Source organism: Arachis hypogaea, chromosome 10 (genome assembly GCF_003086295.3).
Source record: "Arachis hypogaea cultivar Tifrunner chromosome 10, arahy.Tifrunner.gnm2.J5K5, whole genome shotgun sequence".
Taxonomy (NCBI): Eukaryota; Viridiplantae; Streptophyta; class Magnoliopsida; order Fabales; family Fabaceae; genus Arachis; species Arachis hypogaea.
In genome coordinates, this window is record NC_092045.1 from 112,676,749 (window position 1) to 112,697,128 (window position 20,380).

General features: G+C 32.3%; 2 protein-coding genes across 7 annotated transcripts in view; both read right to left on the reverse strand.

The window, feature by feature from the left end:
• LOC112716677 (calcium-transporting ATPase 8, plasma membrane-type-like) overlaps positions 1–7,743 on the reverse strand; it is a 72,869-nt gene extending 65,126 nt beyond the window's left edge. Inside the window, exons 1-3 of the mRNA XM_029289810.2 lie at positions 7,204–7,743; positions 6,479–6,616; positions 6,281–6,381 (exon numbers count right to left, since the gene is read on the reverse strand). Of these exons, the coding sequence (XP_029145643.2) occupies positions 6,281–6,381; positions 6,479–6,616; positions 7,204–7,284 (320 nt within the window). The 5' untranslated portion in view covers positions 7,285–7,743. The remainder of the gene's footprint in view (positions 1–6,280; positions 6,382–6,478; positions 6,617–7,203) is intronic.
• Positions 7,744–11,832: 4,089 nt separating this feature from the next.
• The window catches only part of LOC112716680 (calcium-transporting ATPase 8, plasma membrane-type), a 29,410-nt gene continuing 20,862 nt past the window's right edge, over positions 11,833–20,380 (reverse strand). For 5 of the 6 annotated variants that reach the window (XM_072205717.1, XM_072205719.1, XM_072205718.1 and 2 more), the window contains 11 exons: positions 18,821–18,880; positions 18,384–18,548; positions 18,167–18,283; positions 17,480–17,578; positions 16,737–16,874; positions 16,539–16,639; positions 15,201–15,246; positions 14,867–14,998; positions 13,058–13,165; positions 12,871–12,962; positions 11,833–12,134 (listed from right to left, as the gene is read on the reverse strand). In XM_072205717.1, coding sequence (XP_072061818.1) covers positions 11,861–12,134; positions 12,871–12,962; positions 13,058–13,165; positions 14,867–14,998; positions 15,201–15,246; positions 16,539–16,639; positions 16,737–16,874; positions 17,480–17,578; positions 18,167–18,283; positions 18,384–18,548; positions 18,821–18,880 — 1,332 coding nt within the window. In that variant the 3' untranslated portion in view covers positions 11,833–11,860. Of the gene's footprint in view, positions 12,135–12,870; positions 12,963–13,057; positions 13,166–13,473; positions 14,999–15,200; positions 15,247–16,538; positions 16,640–16,736; positions 16,875–17,479; positions 17,579–18,166; positions 18,284–18,383; positions 18,549–18,820; positions 18,881–20,380 lie in introns of all 6 variants that reach the window. The other variant, XR_011867063.1, reaches the window with a different exon arrangement.

Genomic DNA, 20,380 nt, shown 5'->3' on the forward strand with positions numbered 1-20,380 from the left:
ATTCACAATTTTGGGGCGTAAATCTCTCTTTCTGAACACTTTGCACTATATTTTGTTTTTAGCTACTATGTTTTGTGGATATTTTGTTTTTAGCTACTATGTTTTGTGGAGCATAGAAAAGAGATAGAACAAACAACCTTGTGAGTTGTTGGACTTTTAATGTGTGGTTGCACATTCTAACCACAATCTTTATTCATTGTATGCTATGCTCCTTCTATGATTGTAATCTTAGATTTGCTTAATTCTTTATTTCTGATATTTGATGTTTGAATGCATTTAGAATTATTGAGGTCATTTTTGAATTAAAGCTTACTAACCCATATAGCCATACCCTTGTATCTACAGTTGTGAATCACTTTTGATCTTTTTAATCTCCTTTTGTTTTAATTGTTACCACATCACTAACCCTAAGCAAAAAACCATAAATGACCTTGAATTGCGTCTTTGATTAGCTTGTGTTGAGGTGTGTGTGTGTCATTCAAGTGTGGAGGTAGGAATTGTGAAAAAACATTAGTAGTGAATAAAAAGTTTATTTTGGGTATTCATTGAAAAATTTGAATGCACATTCATGTGTCAATTTGCTTTAACCATATGCATTTGTCATAGAAAAAAAATAGAAAAAAATAAAATAACATGAAAAAATAATAACAAAAAGGGGACAAAAGTTTCTCCAAAGAAAAGAAAACATGAATAAGGAATGCATATGTAGATTAGATGAGAACCAATGCATGAATGTGTGTAAAAAGAAAGTGATGGGTAGTTAGAATGCATTTTTAGTGAGTAGGTTGATATAGGTTGGGTGGGATACTTAGCTAATTAAAGATTCAATCTATTAGTCCACTTGACCATATTTATCCTACCTTAACCATAACCACATTACAACCCTCTAAAGACCTCATGATATCTGCATACATGCATCAAGTACTTGTTGATTGTTAGATGAATAGCAAATCATAGAAAGCATAATTAGAGGAGAATTGAATGATTAAACCCTAAACACTGAGGGATTAGAGTGTATACACATCCGGTGAGGGGTTCGATTGCTCAATTATATGTCTTCTTCACCTCTTATTGTGTGATTTGTTGCAAGTTGCTTCATCACTTTCGAAAAATCCAAATTGATTCTTTGGATTGTAATTGCATTGTAATATTCTCTCGTTTTAGCTCTAATTGTCTGTTTTGCTTAATTGGAAATTGTTTGCTTATTTTGCCAAATCAATAAAAAATCATAGTATAGATAGAAGTAGATAGCATTTAGCATAGTTGCATGCATATAGGTAGGTTCATTCAATAAGTTGCTTGTCCATGTATCCTTCTCCTTTGATTGTGATTAGCATAAGGACATGCTTTTGTTTAAGTGTGGGAGAATTGATGAGTCCATATTTGATGGTAAATTCTAGCTTGAATTGAGTGGATTTCATCATATAAACTTGCATTTATCCACTTAAATAGCATACTTTTGTGACTTCTCTCTAAATTATACCTAAATGTGAAAACATGCTTTTTTGTGCCTTAATTGATCAATTTAATTCCACTTTTATTCCATTCGATGCCTTGATATATTTTGTTGAGTGATTTCAGGTCAAATAGGCAGGAATGACTTAGTAGAAGTGGAAGAAAAGCATGCAAAATGAGAGAACACAAGAAGAAATAAAGGAGAAGAGCACACTAATGTGTGCATATGCACAACTTCCTGTGCGTACGCACAAGTCCTGACGCGTGACTCACTTAAAAAATCACATGGCTCACAAATTTGGGGGCCCTTTGGCCCAATTTTGGAAGATCTAAAGTTGAAATTGAAGGGGTATCAAGGGGGCAACATACCATACCGTACATACACCATATTAGATAGTTTTATGAAGTTTTAGTTTAGTTTTTTTTTTAGATTTTCTCTCAACTCCCTTAGGGTTTAATTAGGGTTTATATTAGAAGTTTATATTTTTTCATTTTGATCTTAGATTCTAACTTGCCTCCATTGTAAATAATACTCAATTTTCTCTTTGATTATATTACTTTTGTTACACTTTCTTATAGTTAAAGTTACACTTTTAATATATATATATATACCTTTTAAATCTTTGAGTTCTTGTTAATGAAATTGATGTTTATTGGTTATTACATGTTTGTTTGAGTTACCATTGTTGATTTTATTCATTAATTGGTTATAGTTTCAAGTATTTTTACAATTTCACTATATTTTGTTATTATGCCCATCAAGTGTTTGAGAAAATGTCAATTTTGAATATAGAGTAGATTTTCACTCCTTGGCTTGAAAAATGAATACATAGGATACTAGAGTCATAATGTCTGACATTTAGTGGTGATTTTGGGCTGTTAGTTGCTCTTGTTTCTACTAACGCTAGCTTTTTACGAAGTTAATTAGTTAGTTAGCTAGGATTTGTAGATTAAGGACAATTATGCTCACTTGACTTACTCTCGATATTAAGGGTTGATTAAGTGAGACTAACTCATTGTAATTGCCATAGTTGTGGTTATGACAAGGAAATGATTCCTTAATCCCCCAACCCCAAGTCAAGGTCCCGTTTATGCATTGAACCATATTTTCACTAGTTTTGATCTTGTTTTCTCCTATTTAGTATTAAATTGTTCTTTGATTCATTATTAGTTCATTATTTACGCTATTATTGCTTAGTTACTAACTTACTATTATTCTCTTGCTTGCTTGTTATTATTGGTTCCTATTAATTCATTGTTTGAGCTATTGACCCTTAATTCCTTTAACTTCCGTTCTATGCTTGGAAACCCCCACTTTCGCAACCAAAATTGTGTGCTCGTAATTGCTAGTTCTGTGGGAAGACGACTCAAGAAGTAACACTCCCGACTATTTGAATTGAATTGTGACACTCTTTACTTTAAACTTTGACCGGAAGTCGCTTTGTCGGTTGGGGCTATACTTGCAACGCAATTTTTATTCCTAAGAAATTCCTAACCGACGATATGGCTCCTATCATGACTCTTTGTGACACCTTAGTTCTCTACGTCATCATCAATAAAACTGAAATTTCTTTTGCATATTTGATGATGCACCATATGTATGATTGTATCAAAAGTGACAAAAACGTTTCTCTACCATATGGCATATTTTTAATTTGCATCTTTGAGTACTTTGGTGTTGATCTAAACAATGAGACCCAAGAGAACAGAATTTTATCTCTTAAGGACGGTGGTACAGTCAAGCAATGAAAAGAAAAAGGTACTAAGGCTACCAAGAATACGGTTATGGAGGAAGAAGACAAAAGTATCCCTCCTTCATCAGCTACCATGACATCATCCTCCCACAAGTACTTGGTGAACGACATCGTGAATAATGTCTTACAGGAATTTGTGAACCTTACCAAATACATGATCAACTCAAGCCAACAAGCTAGGAAACATGCTATACAAAATGAGAATTCTTTTAGAAAGTCTCAAAGCCGAATTGAAGTGCTTTTAAAATACATAGATTTTTTGGAAGATGAACAAGTAATGTCTGAGCAAGAAGAAAATTTTCTGAGAACTAAGGATGAGGGATCTGATGTCTAGCTCCTTGTTGATGCTGCTGCTTTCTAAGAAACAATTTTTCTGATTCTGGTCTTTGAACAATTTTAATTTTTGGATAACTGTAATAGTTGTAGACACTTAACTCTGAACTATCTGAATTGCTACATTGCTTTCGTGGCCTAACAAAACTTTTGTGCAGGTGACACTACTTTTTCTAAATAACAAAATGGGGAGTAAGTTATAAAAATGAATTGATAAATTATGAATTGTTAGGTTGTTTAATTCATTTGTTGGTTCTACTATATGTTTTTATTGCCTTTTTTGCTGATGATACCATTTGACGGATGCAAATCATTAATTATTTGGTTTGATCTGTTTGACTGAAGTTGATATTTTGTGCTCCAAAAATAGTGTTTATAGCTCTGATTTTAAACTTTTGATCAAATTGTTGAAGATATGGAACTATGATTAGAGTTCAAATCAAGGATAAAAAAGTGGGTTACCAAAATCAAGCAAAAAGAAGAAAGTCAAAGAAGCTAGGGCTTCTAGCAAAGATCACATCCGAAGGCTACATTAGGAAAATCTTTCCTTCTTTGTGCTTCATTGAAAATTGTTGAAGAAACCTCCTCTTTGCATGCACCAAACTGGAAAGATAAAGAAGTTAAATATTATAGAGCTTTGCTACATATCAACGGTTGAGAAAGAAACTTGGAGCCAAAGCACAAATGAATAGCTCAGATCCTTGAAGAAATTTGAAAAAGGATGAAAGGGAAGATGATAGGTATGGATTCATGTATGGTTCAATCACTGCTGCTACTCTATCTCTCTTCGACACCGCTGCTGCTGCTAATATTGGGAGAGAACGAAATCAAAGTTGCTGAAGCCAAGTTTCAAGTTCTGAAAACTTTACTCCTCTATTAAATGGGTAAATGGCCAAAGGTTGATTCAAGGAGTGAGAGCACAAAGTTTGGGTTTCCATAGCTTACAAAGCTATACCTTCTTCTCCTTCATGTTTCTTTATTGAATATTCAGTTTTTCTATTTTATCTTTCTTTGTTTCAATAGAAAAAGACATTAATATGAGAAATTAAGAAAAAGCCATTGAGAAAAAAGGCAAAGAGAGTTAGACTTGGAGAAAAGCCAAATATTTATTTCAGAAATCCTTTGTACTTTTTTCTGTTTTTGTTTTCATGATCCTGAGAGGATTCCCTTACTAAGTTGGGTGAGCACTTAGCGGTTGAAAATCTAAGGAGTGAACCTAGTCAAATCTAGCTTGGGTAGAAGCTGGGTTTGTCCCAGATAGGATTGAGTTGAATCATAAGAAAATTGGTGTTTGTAATTATTGAAAGATAGTGAAAATTCCTCCATTGTTGTGGGAGAGACTGGATGTAGGTCATATTGCACATGGTGGCTGAACCAGGATATATGGCTGTCACTCTTCCTTCTCTGTTCTGATTCTAGTATTATTCTCTAAGAGACAAAATAAAATTGTCTCATACTTATACTATCCAACAAGACGTCACTGCAACTCTGCTCCCATACACTTTTATTTTGGCTTCTCAATTGACAAGAAACAAAATAAAAATGTCTCCTGAGTTCTTAACAAAAGCATACTTAACATATTTTCTAAGTTCCATCCAATTTGAAGTAAAAGCAAGCAAAGTAAAAAGAGGTCTAGATTCAATCCCTCTTTTCTAAGTCACTGATAACCATCATATATATATATATATATATATATATATATATATATATATATATATATATATTATACTTTAAAGAAGACTCATGCACCATAAGTGAAAAGAAAACTCAAAGGCTTTTAGTAATAGTAAAGATGAAAAACATAAGTTTTTTATTCAAATGGAATTATATCATGAAAACTGCCTTAAAGGCATAAAAAGATAATTCATGGATGCGGCATGGAAGATTTGGCTATTTCTACTTTCACGGGTTAAAACTGTTATACTAAAAGCAATTAATGAGAGATCTACTAAGCATCACAAAGATTAAGCATCTTGTGAACAATGCTTACTTTGAGCCACCTTAATACCAAGGAAGTATTTGAATTTTCCAAAATCCTTAGTCTGAAAGTGATGAAATAGATGTTTCTTCAACTGAGTTATGCTTTCATGATTATTACCAGTTATGACTATATCATCTACATAAACAACCAAATATATGCATTGCCCATATAAGTTGTGTTGATAAAACATGGAGTGATCATATTCTCTCCTTTCATACCCAATCCTCGAACAACAAAGCTGACTTTGTTTAACCACTCAAGGGATTATTTTAGCTCAGAAAGAGAGCATTTCAACTTGCAAACCAATCCTGACTCCTTATGAGCAACAAACCCAGGTGATTGCTCCATGTATACTTTCTCATCACGGTTTCCATGAAGAAAGGCATTCTTGATATCCAATTGATACAGCAGCCAATGATTTTGATAGTAGATGACTAAGAACCCTAGGCTCTTATGTACAAGAAGCAATCAGTATATCTGTATGTGAATGCTCGAGTCTTAGTTTGTGTTTTTTATATACATTATTGAAGTAAAAATTTAACCAAAAATCAATCATTAAATCAGTCACTATATATCTCTCCGTATCTATCTGTGTATATATAATCATTCTTCATCATTACAATGTCTAATAAGGAAGAAACTAATTATTCCTAATTGATGCGTGAAGGAACTATAATATGTAACATCAACAACTAGAATACCACAGATGTCATTGTCATAAGAAAAAAGACAGAATCAGAAAAATGAAATTTCTAACCTTCGGCCTACTGGAGGTAGATTCATCAGGAGATTCGTTGGTTGTTCAGTTGCCAATGCTAGCGCTCCTAGAGTATCCATGATAAGATTTACCGATAGAAGCTTTAGAGAGAAGCAACAAGATGTATAAAGATATTGGCATAATAAATTGATAGTCCAACCCAAAAAAAGAAAAAGTCATAGTAAGACTGCAGCAAACCTGCACAGCATTTAGTGGGATATCACTAGAAGAGAGTGTAGCAACAACATTTATAAGAAGAGCTGCCACACTTATTGTAAGATTAAATTGGATAAATTTCCGTAGGTTAGCATATATACATCGACCCCATTTCACAACCTACATAATAAAAACAATTCAAAATTTGTTTATCAGTTATGCTCTAAAGATCAATTCTTTGTTAGCTTACGTAAATAATTGAAAACTATACAATGCTCCTTCCTTATACTAGTGTTTAATATAAACCCCCAACTAATCGGTTTGGACTAAATCCCTATAGTTGTTCCTCAAATTTACGACTTTCACTAATTTGGTTCCTGAGATCTCAATTGCACTATTGTGATACCAGAGATTGAGCTCCTGAGAATCATAATGGTTCCTCGACTCTTTTCCGGCACTGACAGTGCCAGCTCATCACTGAGTCAATGCTGGAAAGGAGTCGAGGGACCACTACAGTGCCCAAAGCTCAATCTTGAGAACCATAACAGTGCAAATGAGATCTCAAGGATCAAATTGGCGAAAGCTATGAATCTGAGAGACCATTATAGGGATTTAATCAATCGTTTTCTATTGAAAAATATTACCTACATTCACATCTACTAATTCCACAAATAGCCTTTCAAGAAGTAAATGATAAATATGTGTAATTCATTGAAAACAAAATTCTGTGAAATAAAAAGTTAGATAAATAAGCAAGCATGCCTCACCTTCAAAATTGAAGCGAAGTTGTCATCCATAAGTATGATATCAGAGCTTTCTTTTGCAATTTGTGAGCCTTGTATACCCATTGCAAGACCTACATCGGCCTATGTTCCACATGGTATATAAATAAAACAAATACAAGATAAAGACTAGTTTGATATCTTCAAATTAAATATCTATAAATTATCATGCTAGTAGCTTACACACAAAGAGATCACCCAACAGAATTTTCTCTCTCTGATTAACATAGAGGTACAAGAAGAAGAGATTTCATTCACTAGAAGACTAAAACATAATCACAAGCTCTATTATTCTAACATAAACTCAAAGCACAAAATACAAAATAAAGTGGTAGTGAAGCATCTCTAAATTTAAGCAGCCCTATAAAGCGTGACCTGCTGATGTGTTAGGGGTCACTTAGACCAATAACAGCTCTTTTGGCTTCATTATAAAGATTTCATGTATTAACTGAAGTGTCTATTATTAACTTATAGGAGCGAAGAATCATCACTTGCGGAGAAGGAGAAGAAAAAGAAAAAAACAAAAACAACACCAAAAAAGTAAGCACTTCTTTGGATAATATTCTGTGATAAAATTAATTTTTTATTTCTGATTGGTACTCTTTTTTTCCACCCAGAACACAACAAAAAAAGAAAAAAGTTGTTGTGGAGGATTCACCTCCTGAAGAAGATCAATACTTTGACGGGTACAGTACCTCGTAAGCTATATTACGGTCTATCATCGTAATTATTTTTGTTAACATCTTATTTTATGAATGTAGTGAGAGATATGAAATATCAAGTGACGAACTCGATGAATGGCTAAGGGAAAACGTTGATAAATCTGCTGCAGAGGGGTATGTCTTGCTGGGCTGTGTATTTGAGATTTTGGTGTGTTTTGTTTGGTAATAATTGTATCTTGTTTCGCAGGGAGAACCAAGCTGACCTGCGATCGACAGAAGGTCGCTATGTGTCCTCTGAAACGTAAGAAGCTTTATTATTTAATAAAATCTTGTTATCATGATTTGGATGTATTTTGTGGAACCATTTGGGTGTATTTTGTGAATCAAGTTGGGTGTATGTTGTTTACTAAGTTGGGATATTTCGTTTGTTTTGTTGGGTGTATATTGTCCATTCGGTTGGTTGTTTCTTGTGCATTCATTTGGGTGTATTTTATACCTGTATCTTATTTTGTCTGAATAATATGAAATCTGTTTAGACTACCGGCTGTGAACTTGGGAAGTGATGATCCTTCCTCTCAAGGACGCACAGAACAGAGTAGTGTAAACTAGCCGTCACAGAGCATGTAATTTCTCTTTCAAATAACTGTTACTTTTGTTCTTCTATTACCTTATACTTCTAATTCTATATATATTTTTTTAGAAAAAAAAAGCCTTTTATTATTTTATTCAACAAAAAAAAGGCAGCAAAAAAAAGCAAAAACTGCAAGTATGTAAGTTCTCAAAAAACAAAGCCTGTCTTCTTTTTTAATTGTTCGGGTGTATTTTTTGACCTTCTTTGGGTGTATTTTAGGTTGAGTCCGACTGATTCGAATATGATGGTTGTGAGGGAACAAACACCGTCGGAAGCGCTTGCAGTGTGAGTTTTCCAAGAATATTTCAACCTTATAACCTTATTATTTTCAAATACGTTGTTAACCTTTCATTTTTCTTGTTTAGAGTCCCGATCCAGGTTTTTGTGCCGGCATCCCAAACAACCACTGAGACAGATTTTGAACCAACCCCTATGCTACGGATTGAAGGGACTACAGAAACGTAAGAAATAGTATTGGATGTATATTTGTTTAGAGTTTGGGTGTATATTTGCTAACAGTTTGGGTATATATTGTTCCTGATCAATTTTTTTTACGCCATGATTAATTTTGTGTAACTGTGCAGCACTCCTGAACCCCCCAAACAACTTCAAGAAACCACACCCACGCTTCCCCCAGCTCCAACTAAAATGTAAGTTCATCAGACTAAAATCAATCTTTGCTTATCATCCGTATATTCTTATTCTTACTCTTATTCTTATACATCATGACGCAGTCATCCAGCTGCAGAAGACGCTGCTGCCCTGTTGATGATGGCACGGCCAGCAACCTATGTTCCTAAAACAGATCCAGGGATGCCATCATTCAGCCTTGGATTGACTGATTCAAGTCAAGAGGGGGCGTCAACGCATGAGACAGAAAGGAAAAAATCTCCAGAAACTGCAAATTTGCTAGAACAATTAGACAATTTGGTCCAAAAATTAGCAAGCAGTGCGGCGAAGGGAAAAAACGAAAGTCCACAAATTCAGAGGGAGACTGGGGGAGAAAGTTCTGCAAAGTTTGAAACTCTTGGGGGAATAAATCAAATTCCAGATGATATGAAACAAAAGTGCTACATCTGGGGGACGAGACTGAAGGAAGACGCAGATGGCAATACTAACGAGTATGAGGAGATGTGCACTCTGATTAGCCAAGTAGAATACATTTTGATGAGAATGCACCTTGCATCCCTCCAGGCAAAAAATAATATAGAATCTCAGGTAATATTAGAATAACATTAATGTTTTTACACCAAAGTCAACTGCAATATTTATTAATATAAAATTGATTTCGGCATATATTTCTAGATTGTATCTGTCATCTACCTCATCCTCAACCAGAAAAATGAAAAGAGGTTTCAGGAACAAATATACTATCTCCCCCCCGATATTGTGGCAAGGGTTACTTCTACGAACTTTGGGTGTATTTTCTGTATTGATTTGGGTGTATTTTTTAGGTTCGATTGGATGTAAGTTGTGTATTTTCAGTATTTCATTTGTTGTTTCGCAATTCTCGCAGAGCATGGCACTTTTGGATCACCCAAAAGGGGAATTCATATCACCGAAAACGAAAAAGGAATTCAGGGTGGAAGCCTACCCGAGTTTCATTCCCTTCATAGATAGAAAAAAATTAACTTCGCATCCATATGTAAGTTTTCGTTTGCTAAATTTGTTAGTACGCTTATTTACTTATATGCCAAATAAAATAACACACTGTTGAAATATGGCAATCCTTCAGATTTTTGCTCCTTTTTTTTTTCACTGAATTTGTAATTGTATTTTTGTGAGTCGCTAAACTTACAAAAAAAACTATATGTACTCATCAAAGTAATCCCTCTAAACTCACATAGAATGTACACTCTCCTTTTTTATGAATTAATTTCTTTTATTTACACATAAAAAAATAAAGTTAACTCCCAAACATTTATTAATAACTACTTATTTTAATATGTATATATAATTATATATTCATATATAAATATATTTAATTATTTATATATAAATAAATTAATATATTTTTTAAAGTATATATTACTAATTAAAATTTTTATTACTAAGTAATTATTATTTTAATCGTATTTCTACTATATTTCAATAATTATTTCAAAATGTTTATTTAAATTAATACTTTAAATATTAAACGTATATCGCCTAAACCGTAAACACTTATTTATAAATATTTAACGTTAAATCTTACACTACATATTCTAAATCCTAAATCGTACATTCTAAATCTTAATCCATAAATCTTAAACTCTAAATTTAAATCTTAAATTATAAACCATAAACTTTAAACCCTAAATTTTTAACCGTTATTTTTAAATTCTAACGGTAAACGAAACATTCATAAAATTTAAAACCTAAATCATTTTAAATCATGGACTTATTCCTAAATCTAATATTATTCTCTGAACCATAAATTCTAATTCCTAAATCTTAAATGTCAATCTTTAATCCAAAAACTCAACATATGTATGTTAGCTTTTGTTTAAAATTTTAATTAGAAATTTTTAGAATGACATAAACATTATCTTATTTTAAAGATAAAGACCAAATAATTTATTAATATTGTCATTGAACTCTAAATCACCTAACCAAGCAGCTTACCTAGCAACTATTTTTGTATTGATTAATAAAAAAATTTAAAAAAAAAATTGACAGAAAATATATTTATCAAGAGAAGAAAAAATTGATTAGGTAAACCCATTATTTTTGTTTTGTTTTTTAATCAGCAGTAATATCTCCTGCAACATAATCGATAAACCTATTTACATTCGTCCTTAATTAACAATTGATGAATTTTTTGTTTTTTTCTATAAAATTAAATGGGACATTTTCATTTTGCTTATGTTTCGTATATGAATTTAGTCAAAATGAGTCTAAGCATATGAATATTTAATACGCATTTTAATGTAAAACAAAAATATAATCATTTTGTGAATATGATATGACCCAAAATAGATAGTATTTTACAAAAAAAAATCATTTAAACTAAAGTCCATCATCATAATAACATTTGTCATGTTTAATCAATAAATTCCTTCACATGCTTCAGGAAAACACACTGAAATTTACTTGAACATTATGAAACATTGTCCTCAACTCTTCTCTCTCTAGACACTTATCACTCACTACTCTTGACAACAAAAATATATAGATATAGAAAGAATCTTCCTTCTACATCATAAAATTCACCACTAAATGTAAATTACTGAACAAATGAAAAAGTATTTCGCCACATAAACGTGGGGGCATATGCAGAGACGCAAATATTGTTATTTGTTGGTTGAAACAAAGATAAATATCATATAGTATATCGTCATATATAAAAAAAGGAGAGTATCGGACTCTATTAAGGGTTGATTTGAAAATCTTGATAATAAACAAAACATGTGACTGCACTACAGTATAGAACCTGGTGCGTTGATGTTCTTCGACGTTGAAATCTTGAAAATAAGTTTACAATCAAATAGCAACATATAACTAGTTTGGAGTAGGAAGGTCTTTCTCCTGTTGTACTCTGACCACTTTGCATTTGAGTTCTTCCATGAAGAATTCTTCTAAATTTATTATTGATGGGAGTGTGTCGCACTGGTATCAATTTCCCCAAACAACCAAGAGGCCAACTGAAAACGTGGAGAAAAATCAATTATATATTCCTATGATTTGAACTATATATATATATATATATATATATATATATATATATATGAAACATTTTTTAGACCAGCAATTTTTAGAAGCTTTTGCCATCATTTGGCCAGCGTAAACACTAAATTGTTTTTAACAAATATAAATTTTATTAATTTATATGTGCAACTTCTGACAAATATGGGTGTAAACTGTATTAATTCATGTGTGCAAAATTCTGGTAAATATAAATACAAACTATATGCTTATTGTATGCAAAATGTCTGTAAATATAGGTGCAAATTATTGCTGTATACTGACAAAAAATGATAATATTTACTGATCATGTAGTATCATATATATATATATATAATAGTATTCTATATATTATTAGTATCATTAATCTTACCACTTAATTCATATTTCAGCTACCATTTAATGTTGACGGCATCTATTAGATTAATATTTTTGAAAATACAAATAAAAATATAAAGATACCTTTAGTTTGTGTTTTCGTTTTTTATTTTTATTTTCAGTGGTTTTTTTCCCAAAGTTTTGTGAAAAAAAAGAGAGATAAAAAATAGAAAATATAATTTTATTGTTTTTTATTTTTTTAACAAAATTTTAAAAATAGAAAATACTAAAAATGAAGAAGAAAAAAAACGAATGTTATTGAAATTCGATAAGCATTCAAAGATTATCTTAGCGTTCAAATGCCAATGATTTTCTTACCTAATAAAGCCGATAATGACACAGATGAACCACTGCTTCCAATTAAGCCTGACTGTGGAAGTGAATTTTCCGAGGAATTCAACGATGATAAACTGGAAGAACAAAAAAAAATAGCGATTTTATTGTTTTCTTAAAATGTTCTCAAAAAAGAAGCCAAAATATAGAGAAAAGTTCAAAGAGCGCTAACCTGAAGCACAACTGTCAAGCCTATTATTCCCATAAAGAGGTAGTTTCTCGTGACTCCTTTAAATATGTTGAATTCATCTAGCTTCCTTGCATTAAATTCATTGAAGATCTGCGCTTTTGAAAATAGAATTCTTAAGAATTAAAGACGGAGTAGCAAGAAATCTGGTAGAATGTGATCATGATGATTAAGTGCTAACTCCTTGCTAGAAGCTAAGGAGCAGAATTATTCATGATATTTATGTGCCTGCTTAGTTGCATTATGTCAATTCTTCTGTATTTATCGTTCAATTTCACTAATTTTATGCTTTGTTCCTCTAATTGCATAATTGATTAAATATTAGATTTCTATTTTGTTATATGAGTTAAATTTAGATGAGGATCACTTAAACTATAATGCACATATGCAAAGCAGGATACCAGGATCTATCATAAGGAGCCAAAATTGATAAATCCAGGCCTCTTCTCACTAATCGAACCATAATTCAAGCAACGAGAGTCCGATTGATCAGCACCATGTCAAAGATAGCCGGATCACTGCCTACGCCTGTAACCCCTGTTGACATCTCAACAGCGCAACTCTGGGGAAAAATCAACCAGACAATGCAAGTACTACCAGGCTAATGGTCATGTGTTAGGGACGTGGATAATATGGGGTGTCTAAAATCGCACAGAGAGTATTATAGGATGTTTAATGTTGTATTTAAAGAGTGTGGTTCTTTCTCATTAGCTTTTAAGGTGTTGTTTCCACTTTCTTTAGAAATTGAGCATACTATGTAGGGCTGGCCCATTTAAGCCCGACACGCGTAAGCCTACGGGTTATACGGGTTAGCCCGTTTAAGCATGCTTTGTTCATAGGCCATAATTTTTCAGCCTGGACAGTTTATGGCCAGCTCGACAGGCTAAATAGGGCTGCCTATTTACTTTTATTTTTATTTTTTGAAAAATACTTTTAGCAAAAGAGGCCACTTTTTTGTCAAAAACCTTATACGAACAATTTTTTAGTTGGTGAGTCAGATTTTCGGGTCAGATCATGGAGAATATTAACAAAAAAAGTGCTTTTTTTTTAGAAATGCAAAAAAATTAAATGGCAGTCCGTTTAGCCTGTGAGCTGGCCTATTTAACCCGACATATAGATAGACCTAATTCTAGAGACAAAAATTCATCCGTTTAAACGGGTAAACGGACTGACCCAATGAGTTTGACCCATTTTGACAGCCCTATACTCTGGCCAATAGGCCTTTCAGATTGATGAGTACTCAATAGCAATGGGAACTAGTTTCAAATTTCTTTGTCATTATATAAACTTTAGTATGAGTATGACATGCCAGCCATTTGAATTATGATTAGTTGCTATACAAGAATAAAGAGAATTGATTAGAGATCAAAGTACATGAAGCAAAAGCAAAAATAAGGCCTAGAATATTAGAATATTAGATATATAAATTAACATCCTTTACAATATCTTCTTCATATTAGATTTAACAAAATGAACACTTAGAACCTTTTGATGCATAAATCTAATGAATTATGATAATGAAATCTTTTAAGGCAGTACTTAGTATAAGATTCGAGAAATTGATGTGAAAAATTATGATATATATGCAAGGTTTGGTTATATAAATCTTATTTTCTACGTTATTATAAATGTGATTACTTAGATAGGTGTTATTCTCTATGTTGTTAGAGAATATATTAGTGTTGACATATAAAAGTTATAGCAATTTTAGGTGTCATTAGCTCATTATAGGAGGACTTTGATATCTTTTGTAATATATCATAAATAGATAGATTACTGAAGACGAGTACTTACCTGACATAGTACAAATGCATCGAAGATCAATGTTTTCTTCAGTTTAATCCCATGATCAGTTGCATCATGTGTGAAACCCGGAATGCTACCTTGAAAGTTTAGAGCGAGCAAGACAGACACCTGATATACTACCTGAAGAGCCATACTCATAATTATCAATTAAATAAGAAAATATAAAATAGTATAGAAGAATTGCAAGTAACATGTAACAGATAAACAAGAGATTATGGTTTCAAATTTCCTTAAGTTGATTGGCTATAGGTAAATAAATGGCTAAATAATCCTACTAGCATAAAATGTCATGACAGCTATCAAAATGCAAAATAAAATTTACCTGTATCAATATGTTCCTCCACATAGTATTTGAGATTAGCGGTTCTCTGAAAAGGATACAAGTTATTATCAGTTCCATGTTGACCATCCAAGCACACAGATATTATATGTTATACTTCTTTTCTTATAGCCCCAAACGAAATCAGCCCATTCTCCATAATGAAAAAGGTAAATGCAAACACAGATGATGATTTAGCTGCCTTAAAGTTTACAAGATAGACAAGTACAAATGTAAGGAGTTCAGAATCATTAGATCTATAACCTCAATTGTGTATAAGAACAACTAAATCATCAAATGTTGCTTACATCTTCATTTTTGTACATTACTATCTTATGCACTTTAGAGAAGTAAAAATGAGCAATTATATACATCAAATAAAGCCATTAGTTCCATGTCTTAAAACTGCTTTCTTAGGAGGGAGTTGCAAATAGATTATTATTTTTAGAGTAATACCCCTTATCAATATAATATTCTCCTTGATCAGGCAATAATTTTCTACTAGGATCCATTGAGCTGTTAATAGGTTTGCGATTCATCGTACCCACTTTTAGGTTGAGCCACCTTAATACCAAAGAAGTATTTGAATTTTCCAAAATCCTTAGTCTGAAAGTGATGAAATAGATGTTTCTTCAACTGAGTTATGCTTTCATGATTATTACCAGTTATGACTATATCATCTACATAAACAACCAAATATATGCATTGCCCATATAAGTTGTGTTGATAAAACATGGAGTGATCATATTCACTCCTTTCATACCCAATCCTCGAACAACACAGCTGACTTTGTTTAACCGCTCATGGGATTATTTTAGCTCAGAAAGAGAGCGTTTCAACTTGCAAACCAATCCTGACTCCTTATGAGCAACAAACCCAGGTGAATAGGTGATTGCTCCATGTATACTTTCTCATCAAGGTCTCCATGAAGAAAGGCATTCTTGATATCCAATTGATACAGCTGCCAATGATTTTGATAGTAGATGACTAAGAACCCTAGGTTCTTATGTACAAGAAGTGATCAGTATGTCTGTATGTGAATGCTTGAGTCTTAGTTTGCGTTTTTTATATACATTATTGAAGTAAAAATTTAACCAAAAATCAATCATTAAATCAGTCACTATATATCTCTCTGTATCTATCTGTGTATATATAATCATTCTTCGTCATTACAATGTCTAATAAGGAAGAAACTAATTATTCCTAATTGATTCTAATGGACCTTAACTGATCCTAATTGATGCATGAAGGAACTATAATATATAATATCAACAACTAGAATACCACAGATGTCATTGTCATAAGAAAAAAGACAGAATCAGAAAAAATGAAATTTCTAACCTTCGGCCTACTGGAGGTAGATTCATCAGGAGATTTGTTGGTTGTTCAGTTGCCAATGCTAGTGCTCCTAGAGTATCCATGATAAGATTTACCCACAGAAGCTTTAGAGAGAAGCAACAAGATGTATAAAGATATTGGCATAATAAATTGATAGTCCAACCCAAAAAAAGAAAAAGTCATAGTAAGACTGCAGCAAACCTGCACAGCATTTAGTGGGATATCACCAGAAGAGAGTGTAGCAACAACATTTATAAGAAGAGCTGTCACACTTATTGTAAGATTAAATTGGATAAATTTCCGTAGGTTAGCATATATACATCGACCCCATTTCACAACCTACATAATAAAAACAATTCAAAATTTTTTATCAGTTTTGCAAAATTTGTTTATCAGTTATGCTCTAAAGATCAATTCTTTGTTAGCTTACGTAAATAATTGAAAACTCTACAATGCTCCTTCCTTATACTAGTGTTTAATATAAACCTCCAACTAATCGGTTTGGACTAAATTCCTGTAGTGGTTCTTCAAATTTACGACTTTCACTAATTTGGTTCCTGAGATCTCAATTGCACTATTGTGATACCTGAGATTGAGCTCCTGAGCACCATAATGGTTCCTCGACTCTTTTCCGGCACTGACAGTGCCAGCTCATCACTGAGTCAATGTTGGAAAGGAGTCGAGGGACCACTACAGTGCCCAAAGCTCAATCTCAAGAACCATAATAGTACAAATGGGATCTCAAAGACCAAATTGGCGAAAGCTATGAATCTGAGGGACCATTATAGGGATTTAATCAATTGTTTATTGAAAAATATTACCTACATTCACATCTACTAATTCCACAAATAGCCTTTCAAGAAGTAAATGATAAATATGTGTAATTCATTGAAAACAAAATTCTGTGAAATAAAAAGTTAGATAAATAAGCAAGCATGCCTAACCTTCAAAATTGAAGGGAAGTTGTCATCCATAAGTATGATATCAGAGCTTTCTATTGCAATTTGTGAGCCCTGTATACCCATGGCAAGACCTACATCGGCCTATGTTCCACATGGTATATAAATAAAACAAATACAAGATAAAGACTAGTTTGATATCTTCAAATTAAATATCTATAAGTTATCATGCTAGTAGCTTACACACAAAGAGATCACCCAACAGAATTTTCTCTCTTTGATTAACATAGAGGTACAGGAAGAAGAGATTTCATTCACTAGAAGACTAAAACATAATCACAAGCTCTATTATTCTAACATAAACTCAAAGCACAAAATACAAAATAAAGTGGTAGTGAAGCATCTCTAAATTTAAGCAGCCCTATAAAGCGTGACCTGCTGATGTGTTAGGGGTCACTTAGACCAATAACAGGGGCCGCTTAGACTAATTACTTGGATGGTTAGGAACTGATTAAGGATTTTCGAATTGTGGAGGGACACTTTGTCCTTCGAGCAAATGGTAAGTGGCCGGAAGGGGTATTTACTCTTTATCTTAGCATTACTATTATTCTGAATCTAGCTTCTTATCTTTATCATGTTAAGCAGACTATGACTCATGAAAGAGAAAGGACAAGTCTGATTTAACTACAAATACAAGTGCAAACACAAAGAAACATGCTATACCATTCACACCTCATATAGTGCCGGAGCATCATTTGTTCCATCCCCAATTACAGCGATAATATGTCCCCTCTTTCTGAGCGCTTCCACAAGTAATAACTTGTCATTAGGACTTGACCGTCCCATAACCTAGTGCAGCATATCATATTACCACGAAAAGTCATTACCCAAGAGAAATACATCGCTATGAAAAGAAAAAGAACAAGGTTTGTCATAGCTAAATCATTACAACTATTTTTTCAGCTATCTCTTCTCTTTGTTCATCTGTTAAGGCACGGAATTCTCTTCCCTCAATGACACATGGTTCTATAGCATTATCAAAGGAAGATAGTATTCCACATTCCAAAGCAATTGCTTTGGCAGTATTGATGTTGTCACCAGTGAACATTATCACCTACAATTAATTTTAAAATAAGTGAATAAATAAAAGATAAACCAAAAAAGAATATGAAGGGGAGAGAAAACAAAAAGGATTACATTGGAAACAAAAAAGAAGTCCATAGGACAAGCTCAACTTCTTGTCACCATGTGCGGATTTTTTGCCTTATAACATCATTTTAACTAGAAAATGATAACTAAACATTTAATAACTGAATGGAAAGGTTAAATAAAATTTAGTATCTTAACATACACCAAACATGTTCCAAATTGAAAGGTATGCAATACCTTAACCCCAGCTTTTTGGCAAAGCTGCACTGTAGTTTTTATTCCAGGTCGACAAGGATCCTGCATTTCAAACACAAATATGATTAAGGATTGAAACAAATGCTATCAAACTACAATAATTGATTGGTTAAATTCTGTTAAGTCTGTACACATAACGTTTGTACGAGCTATTTGTCAAATAGGCTAAATAGATGACCAACAAAATTTATCATTTTTCGTCAATATTTGACAAACTCTAAACATTAAAGAGTAAATTAGTAAATTCTAAACTCTATACTCTATTAATATAAAAATAAAGTATTAGCCCAAAGTATTGACTAATATTAATAAAAAATGTTGGCCCCCTAACATTTTTTATAGATGAAATAACTATTCCCGATAGCTTCCTAAGTACTAACTATATGATGCATTACATGTATAGTTTCTTAAGTTTTATGTGTATTTCCTATTACTTATACATTTTATTTAGGAGTCCAACATCCAACATAATTTATGTTTTTTAAACCTAAAACTATATAACCTAGAACTCCCACATCAGAAAGTCTAAGAAGGGCTTATAATTTGAAGGTTTTATATAAGCTAGGGTTGTATACTTTAGAATTTAATTTCAGAACATTAAACTCACTTATCTTTTGAGACCATGTCTCTTAATACATCTTCAAGGATTCAACTTTTTTTTATCGGACATTCATTAAAGGCTTTATTTCTATCGTGTCTCCTCTTTCTCCTTTCTCCTGTTGCTAAAGCTTTTGAAAAGATTAAAAATCGAATATCCGAAGCACCGGTTTTGAAACTTTCTTTTCCTCTAAAATTTTTGAAGTCTCTTGTGATTCCTCAGGAGTAGGTAGTGGCAAAATGACAATGTTCTGAGCTAAGATAGTCATCAAGTTGCTTTTTTAGTGAAAATCTCAGTGAAATTAACAAAAGTATTCTACTTATATTCTACTTTATGATGAGGAGTTTTATGCACTTGTTAGGATTTTGGCAATATTATTTGCTTCAGCATGAGTTTATTTTGATCATTAAAAGAAGTCAAATAATCCTAGATATATATGCTAAATTGCTTGAATTTCTTCAACAATTTAAATTTGTTGTTAAACATAATTCTGGAGTAAAAAATAAGGTTGCCAATGCTCTTATGTACAAGGGCTTTTTGTAGTAATTTCGAGCAATTTCAGAAATTATGCCTTCAGAAATTATGCTTAAGTCGTCGTATTTGTACGACTTTATAGTTAATGGGGACTGCTCTAAAGCAACTTAAATTATTCGTGATACTAACTTTCCTATCAGATTTAGATAATAATTTAAAAATTAACAACCATACGAGGTATCTCAAAATTAGCCACCAGTGTAAAATACACATTGAAATACAAAATACACATTAAAAATTAGTTAAACTAAACATGTATTTATACACAACTACATGGTGGCTGATTTTGACGTGCACATAGCAATTTTGTAAACCTAATAACTTAAACCGATTATCTCATATCTCTTAAATCATTAAAACAATTACATACAAATCAACTAGGATTTTTAAATCTCAATTAGCGTACGTAA